The sequence below is a fragment of the Chiloscyllium plagiosum genome, chromosome 37 (assembly GCF_004010195.1).
Source record: "Chiloscyllium plagiosum isolate BGI_BamShark_2017 chromosome 37, ASM401019v2, whole genome shotgun sequence".
In the NCBI taxonomy this organism is placed as follows: domain Eukaryota; kingdom Metazoa; phylum Chordata; class Chondrichthyes; order Orectolobiformes; family Hemiscylliidae; genus Chiloscyllium; species Chiloscyllium plagiosum.
This window is the reverse complement of record NC_057746.1, coordinates 33,942,992-33,953,486: the sequence shown is the minus strand read 5'-3', so window position 1 is coordinate 33,953,486 and position 10,495 is coordinate 33,942,992. Positions and strand designations below refer to the sequence as shown.

The 10,495-nt window shown below is 47.5% G+C and overlaps 1 protein-coding gene and 1 long non-coding RNA gene across 2 annotated transcripts in view; one reads left to right on the top strand and one right to left on the bottom strand.

Annotated features, from left to right (window-relative positions):
* Positions 1-10,495, top strand: part of LOC122541483 (guanylate-binding protein 1-like) — a 31,258-nt gene that overhangs the window by 8,205 nt on the left and 12,558 nt on the right. Inside the window, exons 2-5 of the mRNA XM_043678286.1 lie at positions 390-592; positions 2,469-2,596; positions 4,646-4,755; positions 10,177-10,373. Of these exons, the coding sequence (XP_043534221.1) occupies positions 400-592; positions 2,469-2,596; positions 4,646-4,755; positions 10,177-10,373 (628 nt within the window). The 5' untranslated portion in view covers positions 390-399. The remainder of the gene's footprint in view (positions 1-389; positions 593-2,468; positions 2,597-4,645; positions 4,756-10,176; positions 10,374-10,495) is intronic.
* The window catches only part of LOC122541495, a 28,126-nt gene continuing 25,060 nt past the window's right edge, over positions 7,430-10,495 (bottom strand). The window contains exon 3 of the long non-coding RNA XR_006309616.1: positions 7,430-7,770. This is a non-coding gene — a long non-coding RNA (uncharacterized LOC122541495). The remainder of the gene's footprint in view (positions 7,771-10,495) is intronic.

The following is a 10,495-nucleotide window of genomic DNA, read 5'->3' as shown; positions in this document are numbered from 1 at the left end:
CGTGTGTCGGTCTGTTGGCCCCGTGTGTCGGTCTGTCCCCCCACACCCCCGTGTGTCGGTCTGTTGGCCCCGTGTGTCGGTCTGTCCCCCCACACCCCCGTGTGTCGGTCTGTTGGCCCCGTGTGTCGGTCTGTGCACCTTGTGTGTCGGTCTGTTCCCCTCTGTGCCAGGATGTGCCCTTGACTGAAATCACCAGCCTCCTGTTGCCTGATTGTTTGGAAACTGTACACAGGGAAATGACTATTCAGTGAGGGCAGAGTCCCTGTCCTGACCCTGGGCCTGACTATCAGACTGTCTTGGGCAGATCAGCTGCTCTTTCAAAATATTTTCATGGGTCTGTATGTTCAATGAAGAGTGAGAGATAACTGCAGAGTTTTTCATCTTGGCAGGTTTGTCAGAATGGCGTCTGGTAGCTACATGCAGGCACCCATGTGTCTGATCGAAAACAGCCAAGACGGCAAGCTTGTGCTCAATGGGGAAGCGTTCCAGCTTCTCTCCAGCATTAAGGAGACGCTGGTGGTTGTGTCTATCGTGGGATTTTACAGGACCGGCAAGTCCTACCTGATGAACCGATTGGCAGGACAGAATCACGGTAAACTTCAGAACTTGTCATTTGACGAAAATTAAAATGTGCTTGATTCGGTTGACAGCCTGAGCACTGAATGTTGGAGAGAGAGAGAGAAATGGAGAGGGGGTGCTGGTTTGTGTGTTACTGTGGGATGTGGGCTAGGATAGGGAGGGGATGTTGGTTGGTGTGTTACTGTGGGATGTGGGCTGTGACCGTGAGGATAGGGAGGGGATGTTGGTTGGTGTGTTACTGTGGGATGTGGGCTGTGACTGTGAGGATAGGGAGGGGATGTTGGTTGGTGTGTTACTGTGGGATGTGGGCTGTGGATGGTGAGTGGTATAAATTTTGAAATTGCACCGTAGGAGTCTGTTCTGACCAGTGATGATCAAAGATGAGAAAGTAATGTTGGCGAGTCCGGTGTTGTAAACTGTCCAAATGTATTTGATCCCCTTGGGCAGCACCTCTGTGGATGCCTGTTACACTGAATTTCTGGCTGGACCTGCCGAATTTTGTATTCGGCATAATAGAAGTGAACATGTTGGAATGATGCAACGTCCTGTAATCTTGGTTTTCTCTGACCTTGACCCACACGTCCATGTCCCCTGTTTCTGCAACAGATCCACCTGAATAAGCACCACTGGATTCTCATGGTCAATCTGTCCATTTCCACTAGGCCCTCTGATTTCACTCCAGCTTAAAGGTCCGTATACGTTTTTGGATGACCCCTTGGCTTTGGACAAAGTGGGAGAATGGCTTGATGACCTGTGTTCAAATGACGGGCTGAAGGGCCTTTATCCGTGTTGCACGGTCTCAGTTGCTGTCAGATTATGCAAGAGGAGCCCTTTTGGTTCAGCCATGTCCACCAGAGACGAAAACTGGAAATCCCAGTCATGGTATCTGCTTATAAAGGAGATTATCCCGTTCCAACCAGCACTGCTGCAGAGTGTGATTGATTAAACAATATACGGGTGGGGGTCATGGCGTTTTCTCTTCGGGGCGGGGAGCCTCAAACTAAGGGTCACTGTTTCAAAATCTGAGGTCACCCATTTACAGCCAAAATGAAGCAAACATTCCGAATGAGGGCTCACTCGCGTGTTTGAAGCTCTGTTTCTCAGGAGCTGATGGAGGCTGAGGGAGATAGATTCTCAATAAGCTAATGGGGGTGGCTATTGGGGGTTTCTTTTTCATTCATTCACAAGACAAAGGGTATACTGGCTGGGCCACCATTCATTATCCATCACTAATTACCCAGAGGTCAGTTAAGAGTCGACAACATTGCTGTGTGGCGTTGAGTTACACATACAGGGAAGGACAGCACGTTTCCTTCTCTGAAGGACATTAGTGAACCCGAAGGGTTTTTCTACAATGGTTTCATGGTCATCATTAGATTCAAATCCATTCCCCGATATATAGTGGGATTTGAACCCAGATCCTCCAGACATCAGCTGTGATTCTAGATAAATAGTCCAGCGATAATACTCGCAGGGCATCACCTCTGCCCAGCAGGGGGAGCTGGGCTGGAGTACATTGCGATCAGATGGAGGATGATCTTCTTGAATGACAGGGCAGCTTGATGGGTTGAGTAGCCTCTACCAGCTGCTCATTCATCAGTTTGCATGTTCCCATGGGCTGCACTTATAAATGTCCACAGTGCAGAGCTCTCGGTTTATGTACTGGAGTGATAAATAAATGCAGGATGAGAGAGGGGGTGGAATGTGGTGATACATCACATTCAGTTTCAGGTGGAAATTAAGAAATGTTGCCTATAGATAAGCGGGGACTCTGGGAAGTTTCTCTTTGCAGGTCGCAATACAGTTAACGACGCTTTCAGGACTTCCATCTTAATGATAATTGAGAATCTCACAATGAATCCTTGTGATTATAACTGTGTCACTTCCAGGTTTCTCTCTCGGATCGACTGTCCAATCCCACACCAAGGGTATCTGGATGTGGTGCGTGCCTCATCCTGAGAAACGGAATCACTGCCTGGTGCTGCTGGATACAGAAGGTCTGGGAGATGTGGAGAAAGTAAGGGGATGTTGTTGTTTCCATGCATAATGTTGTAACAAAATGATGTGATCAGATCCCTGTGTGTAGACACGATGATGTCAAGCTGCTGTGTGTTGGATTGAGGTGGACAAAATCAAAAGTCGCATGACACCAGGTTATTGTACAAAAGGTTTATTTGAAATCCAACCTTTCGGAGCGCTGCTCCTTCATCAGGTGACTGCACTGTAAGGCGGTCAGTGCTGAGAGTGCTGCATTGTCGCAGGGTCAGTGCTGAGGGAATGCCGCACAGTCGCAGGGTCAGTGCCGAGGGAGTACTGCACTGTCTGAGGGTCAGTGCCGAGGGAGTACTGCACTGTCTGAGGGTCAGTGCCGAGGGAGTACTGGACTGTCGGAGGGTCAGTGCCGAGGGAGTGGTGCACTGTCTGAGGGTCAGTGCCGAGGGAGTGGTGCACTGTCTGAGGGTTAGTGCCGAGGGAGTACTGCACTGTCTGAGGGTCAGTGCCGAGGGAGTACTGCACTGTCGGAGGGTCAGTGCCGAGGGAGTGGTGCACTGTCTGAGGGTCAGTGCCGAGGGAGTGCTGCACTGTCGGAGGGTCAGTGCTGAGGGAGTGCTGCACTGTCGGAAGGTCAGTGCTGAGAGGAGTGCTGCACTGTCGGACGGTCAGTGCTAAGGGAATGCTGCACTGTCGGACGGTCAGTGTTGAGGGAGTGGTGCACTGTCACAGGGTCAGTGTTGAGGGAGTGGTGCACTGTCGCAGGGTCAGTGTTGAGGGAGTGGTGCACTGTCGCAGGGTCAGTGCTGAGGGAGTGCTCCACTGTGGCAGTGTCATTGCTGAGGGAGTGGTGCACTATCGGATGGTCAGTACTAATGGAGTGCTGCATTGTCGGAGGATCAGTGCTGAGGGAGTGTAGCACTGTCGGAGGGTCAGTGCTAAGGGAATGCTGCACTGTCGGAGGGTCAGTGCTGAGGGAGTGCTGCACTGTCGGAGGGTCAGTGCTGAAAAGTGCCGCACTGCCAGGGGGTCAGTGCTGATGGAGTGCTGCACTGTTGGAAGATCAGTGCTGAGGGAGTGGTGCACTGTCGGAGGGTCAGTGCTGAGGGAGTGGTGCACTGTCGGAGGGTCAGTGCTGAGGGAGTGGTGCACTGTCGGAGGGTCAGTGCTGAGGGAGTGCTGCACTGTTGGAAGATCAGTGCTGAGGGAGTGGTGCACTGTCGGAGGGTCAGTGCTGAGGGAGTGCTGCACTGTCGGAGGATCAGTGCTGAGGGAGTGCTGCACTGTCGGAGGGTCAGTGCTGAAGGAGTGCTGCACTGTCGGAGGATCAGTGCTGAAAAGTGCCGCACTGCCAGGGGGTCAGTGCTGATGGAGTGCTGCACTGTCGGAAGATCAGTGCTGAGGGAGTGGTGCACTGTCGGAGGGTCAGTGCTGAGGGAGTGGTGCACTATCAGTGCTAAGGGGGTAACGCACTGTCGGAGGGTCAGTACTGGGGGAGCGGGCACTGTCGGAGGGTTAGTGCTGAGGGAGCGGGCACTGTCGGAGGGTTAGTGCTGAGGGAGTGCCGCACTGTCAGTAGGTCAGTCCAATCCTAACTTTATGCCTCAATTAACATCAATAAAACAGATTAGCTGGTCATTCTTCTTTTTGCGGTTATTGGGATCTTGCTGTGTACAAGTGGCCTGCTGTTTTTCTTCGTTGTGATGTAACGACTTTCCTAATTGGCTGCAAAGTGCTCGTTGGTAGGTGAAGTTGGGGATGTGAAAGGTGCTACAGGAATGCGAGTCTTTCCTTCCTGTTTGTTCATGGTGATGCCAGTGAGCTCAGTATTTCTCATTCTGTCCGTGTTTTCACAGGGTGATCACACTCGGTTATTGGGATCTTGCTGTGTACAAGTGGCCTGCTGTTTTTCTTCGTTGTGATGTAACGACTTTCCTAATTGGCTGCAAAGTGCTCGTTGGTAGGTGAAGCTGGGGATGTGAAAGGTGCTACAGGAATGCAAGTCTTTCCTTCCTGTTTGTTCATGGTGATGCCAGTGAGCTCAGTATTTCTCATTGTGTCCGTGTTTTCACAGGGTGATCACACTAACGACTGCTGGATCTTCTCCCTGGCCGTGCTCCTGAGCAGCACGTTTGTGTACAACAGCGTGGGGACCATTGACCAGTACGCACTGGAAAAACTCCAGTATCCTTTTACCCTGTTCTAGCCTCTTCACTCAGAGAGTGGCGAGAAGGAGGAACTCACTTACAAACTTGGAGCAAAATTAGAAATCACACCACACCAGGGTATAGCCCAACAAGTTTAATTGGAAGCACTAACTTTTGGAGCTCTGCTTCTTCATCGGGTGGTTGTGGAGAATAAGATTGTAAGACACAGAATTTATAGCAAAAGTTTACAGTGTGATGTAATTGAAATTATATATTGAGAAAGACCCGGATTGTTTGTTAAGTCTCTCATCTTTTAGAATGACCATGTTGGTTTCAGTTCTTTCATATGTAAATTGCAAAACCTTTTTTTAAAATTTACTTTCTCAAGTGCACTTTAATAATTGGTGTCATGTTGGCCCAGATAAGGTATTGAAGGTGTTAATTCCCTTTTAACTTTGTACACTTTAGTTCAACACTGGCGTCTCCAAATCAAGCCTGGAGCAGTCAAGAAACAGTATAAACAACCAAGGGAGAAAGGAAGAGTGGGAGGAAATCCTGAACCGTGGGTTATTTCCTGACTTTCTGAAAAACGAAGTCCCTGTGGACCAATGTTGGGGTGTGTGAGAGAGAGAGAGAGAGAGAGAGAGAGAGAGAATGCTCCGAGAACCAATCAATGACGCTCACCACAGACTCCGAAAATACAAACAGGAAATTGCATGCCAAAAACCGTTATTCAAAAAAGCAACAAATCAAGAATGGCCAGACGCGGTAGAACGAGCCATAAACACCAAAGAACGACAAACACAGAAAAAGAAAAATCAGGACCTGAAGAAAAAACTGGACAAACTCACAAAAAAAAAGATAAAACCGATAACACAGGGGCATGGATAAAGAACTTATCAGACCGGACCCTATCAGACACAGAAAAAGCGGTACTAGTAAAAGGATTAAATTTCTATTACCGAGACGTTGACAAGAAGGATTTCCTCGCGGCATTAGAAACCACATTGAAGGACAGCAATCTCACGGAAGAAACACAACAAACGATCAGACAGACAGTTGCACCTACTCTGAGCCGAAAGAGAGAAAGAAACGAACTGAACTCACAAGAAAAGAAAGCCCTAGAAAACCTCAAAGACAAAAACATCGTTATATTACCTGCAGACAAACGTCGGCTCACAGTCATCCTGATCAGAAGGGACGACAAAGAGAAAGCCAATGCACTACTCGCAGACACCAACACCTACCAACAGGTGGCGCTAGACCCGACCCCACAACTAGGAAACAAAATTACATATCTCCTAAGAAAATTACACAATTCCGGATAATTAAACAAGACAGAATTCCAGAAAATGAAACCAGACGGGACCAACACCCCACGATTCTATGGACTACCAAAAATCCATAAACCAGGAGCCCCCCTCAGACCTATAGTCGCACTACTCGGAACACCAACTTACAGACTGGCCAAAGAACTACACGCAAGACTGAAATACCTAGTAGAAGAGTCACAGCACTCCATCCACTCCACCCAGGAATTCCTAAAAATCAAAAACACCAAAATAGAGGAAGACGAAGCAATGATCTCATTCAACGTAACAGCACTGTTCACCTCCATCAACATCGACCTGGCAAAGAAAACACTTACCACACTTTTAGAAGAGACCATCACACACACACACATCAACCACCATTACCAACGAAAGCATCATGAAGCTAGTGGACCTGTGCCTCACCACCCACTTCACTTTCAACAACATAATCTACAAACAAACCAACAGCACACCCATGGGATCTCCGCTATCAGGATTCATAGCAGAAGCAGTATTGCAAAGACTAGAACAAACAGCCCTACCAACCATCAAACCAAAAATCTGGGTCCGCTACGTAGATGACACATTTGTCATCACAAAACGAAAAAAGATAGAAGAGACATTTTAACATCATCACCAACACCCTCACAGGCATAAAGTTCACCAAGGAGGAAGAAGCTGACAACAAACTCGCATTCCTGGATGTCACAGTCGCAAGAAAGGACAACGGAGAACTACAAACCTGCGTATACAGAAAACCGACAAACACTGACCAAATACTTAACTACACCAGCAACCATCCCAACACACACAAACAAAGCTGTATCAGAACACTATTCCAACGAGCCACCACACACTGCAGCACAGACGAACTTCAGAAAACAGAGGAGAACGTTTGGAAAGTTAAAATCCATGGACAAAACCAACGACATCTACAAAATTCCATGCAAGGACTGCCACAAACACTACGTAGGACAAACAGGAAGAAAGTTAGCCACCAGGATACACGAACACCAGCTAGCCACAAAAAGACACGACCCTCTCTCCCTCGTAGCCCTATATACGGGTGAAAAGAGCCACCATTTCGACTGGGACAACACATCTATCCTGGAACAGGCTAGGCAAAGGCATGCCAGAGAATTCCTAGAGGCCTGGCACTCCAACCACAACGCCATAAACAAACACATAGATCTAGATGCCATCTATCAACCCCTCAGAAAACGAACAGGAAATGACATCATCACAACCCCCAGGAACCCCATCCAGGAGAAAGATATAAATAGAAAGCAGAAGACAACAGCTTCACTTCACTTGGAGGTCGCCACTGATGATGTTACCGAGCCAGGTAATGAAACGTCTGGATATCAAACCTACAGCTCAGCGAGCAAACCTACACCCTAAACCTCAACCTGAGCTACAAACCTTCACAAACCTTGCAAAATACTGGAGTCCTTTGAGGAAATAACATGAGCTGTGGATGCAGAGGAATTGTAGATGGTTAGTGTGCAGGTACAGCGAATAATTACCATCCCCAATAGAATGCGACGATTCATTGTCATGATGTGGAGGAGCCGGTGTTGGACTGGGGTGGACAAAGTTAAAAATCACACAACATCAAGTTATAGTCCAACAGGTTTATTTGGAAGCATTAGCTTTCAGAGCGCTGCTCCTTCATCAGGTGGTTTCATCGTTTATTGTGAGGAGACTGGAACACCAAGGGAGGGGAGGAATGAGAGTATCTGTGGATAGAGAGGCAGAGTTAACATTTCAATGCTGTTATGACTCTGCATCTGGTGCACTGTATTGTTCATCTTATTTAAGGAAGGATCTAAATATACTGGAAGCAGTTCTAGCATAGACTAATACCTGAAGTGGTGGGTTGTCTTAAGAGGAAAAGTCAACAAAATTAAAAATCACACAACACCGGGTCATAGTCCAACAGGTTTTTTTTTGGAAGCACTTGCTTTCGGAGTGCTGCTCCTTCATCAGGTAACTAGTGACAGGCAAAGCATATTCCCTGGAGTTTCAAACAGTAAGAGGCATCTTGATTGTAACATATAAGATCCTGAGGGGTCTTGACAACGAGGATGTGAAGAGGATGTTCCCCTTGTACAAGAATCTAGAGTGAAGATTGAAAAGGAGTCACTCATTTAAGAGCGGGATGAGGAGAAATGTTTTTCACTCAGTGTGTCATCAGTCTTTGGAACTCACTTCTACAGAAGGAGGTGGTGCAGACAGGCAGGAGGCTGGAAGAACACAGCAAGCCAGACAGCACGAGGAGGTGGAGAAGTCAGCATTTCAGGTGTAACCCCCTCTTCAAGACTGGAAGTCAAGAAGGGTCTCGAAATGTTGACTTCTGCACCTCCTGCTGCTGCCTGGCTTGCTGTGTTCTTCCAGCCTCCTGACTGTCTACCTTGGATTCCAGCGTCTGCAGATTTTTTTGTCTCTAACAAAAGGAGGTGGAAGCAGAGTCTGTGAATACCGAGGTTAAAGGATTCTTGGGAAGGGATGGGGAGAAAGGGTCGTGGGTACAGGCAAGAATCAGATCAGCCCCAATTTTATCAAATGGCAAAGCAAACGTAAGGAGCTTCATTTATATGTTTGCACAAAATGTCAACTTTGCAATTGACAATAACAGCAAAGGTGTGGCCTGAGCTTGTGACAGCCCAGGTTTGTGGACAAGCTGCACGCTTTATTACAGCATGCACTAAAGAAGGCCATTCAGCCCATTGTGCAGGGTCCACCGGGTCTCGGAATGATCCCTGTAATCCTGCACATTCTTCCTTCACAGATGCTTCCATCTGAAGCTGCCTTTACCACACTCTTGGGCAGTGAACTCCAGACCTTGAGCTTCCATTGTGTGGAAAACAGAATTTCCTTGTGTCACCTTTATTCTTCCTTCTTATAACAAAACGTGCAGAATGCAATTTGTGGTTACCATCTCCTCACTCCTTTTGAGCATCCGGAACCTCTTCAAATCTCTTTTCCTTCTGTTTAATGTTTGGTCTTTCTTCATAAATTTGCCAGACGCAGTGGAATCTTTGTATTTTCCATTTGTCCGGATGTTCCAGATTGTTAGGGTGGCTCCTGAATCTTCGTCCCACTAACTCCGCCCTTGTCTCTGGTCAGTTTCCTGAGTGAACTGTTTTGTCTGTGTCTCTGTGATTTTGCTGGATCCACCTCCCCTTCACAGAGATCACTGGGATCTTTCCATTCCTCTCCCTGAAGCTTCACCAAGTCCCTCCCAACTTCCACACCTTCTGGAACGTGCTCACCTCAGTCACCAGTTGTTTGATCTTTCAACTGGTTTTGCCAAGTAAATAGCAATTGTTTGTAAGAGACCACTTCCAAAGATGATCTTGTAGGTCATGCGATGCAGTAGGCAGTTTGCAAGAGTCTCTGATTTCAAGTCCCATTCCAGGACTTAGTAGCCAGGGGTGGCAGTGTTCAGAAGGCAGCCAAACAGGCAGAGTATGTCAACCTGTGAATTCTTCCATCATGCCTTCCAGTCAATAGCAGGCTGTTATATCAAATCGAAACTTGGAATACAGGACCAAGACTGACCATTCAGCTTTGAACCTGCTCTACCATTGAATAGGATCATCACTGTTCCTGCTTTTTCCCAATAACCTTTAGGTCTGGAAGCCATACCTAACTTTTTTTTTGAAAACACTCAATGATTTAGCGTCAACTGCTTTCTGTGGCAATGAATTCCACAGGTTCCCCACTCTCTGGGTGAAGACATTCCTCTTCATAAAATTATAGAATGCCTTTAGTGTGGAAGCAGGCCATTTGGCCCATTGAGTCTACACCACCTCTCCAAAGAACATCCCACAGACCCAGCCTATCCCTGTAACCCTGCATGCCCCATGGCTATTCTACCCTTCACCTGAACAACCCTGAACTCTGTGGGCAGTTTCCCATGGCCAATCCTTTGGACTGTGGAGGAAATCTAAGTCCTAAACGTCCAACTCTGTATCCTCAGACTAGTTCTGGACTCCCCAGTTGTTAGGAACATCCTCCTGTGCTTATCCTATCTATTGCTCTTGGAACTATCCCATTCTCTTTAGAACAGTAGCATTCCACCGCTGCGGAGAGGTGCTGCCTTTAATGTAGTACATCATCAGTTCCTTAACAGAATCCAGTTTTGTTTCCAATCTGACAGAGCTGATCAAAGTGAAGGCTGATCAAGGAGGTGATGATGAAGATGAAGAGTTGGATTTACTGAAGGTCTCACCGGCCTTTGTCTGGGCAGTGCGGGATTTCACCCTGGAACTGAAAATCGATGGCCAGAATGTCACAGCCGATGAGTATTTGAACCACGGCCTACAACTCAAAAAAGGTGAGAATCCAATGGATGCAATGTCTCTCACCTGAGTGAGAGTGTGTTACACCTTTCACCAGACACACAGTCACTCTCTCTCTCTCTCTCTCTCTCTCTCTCTCTGTCACACACACACACAC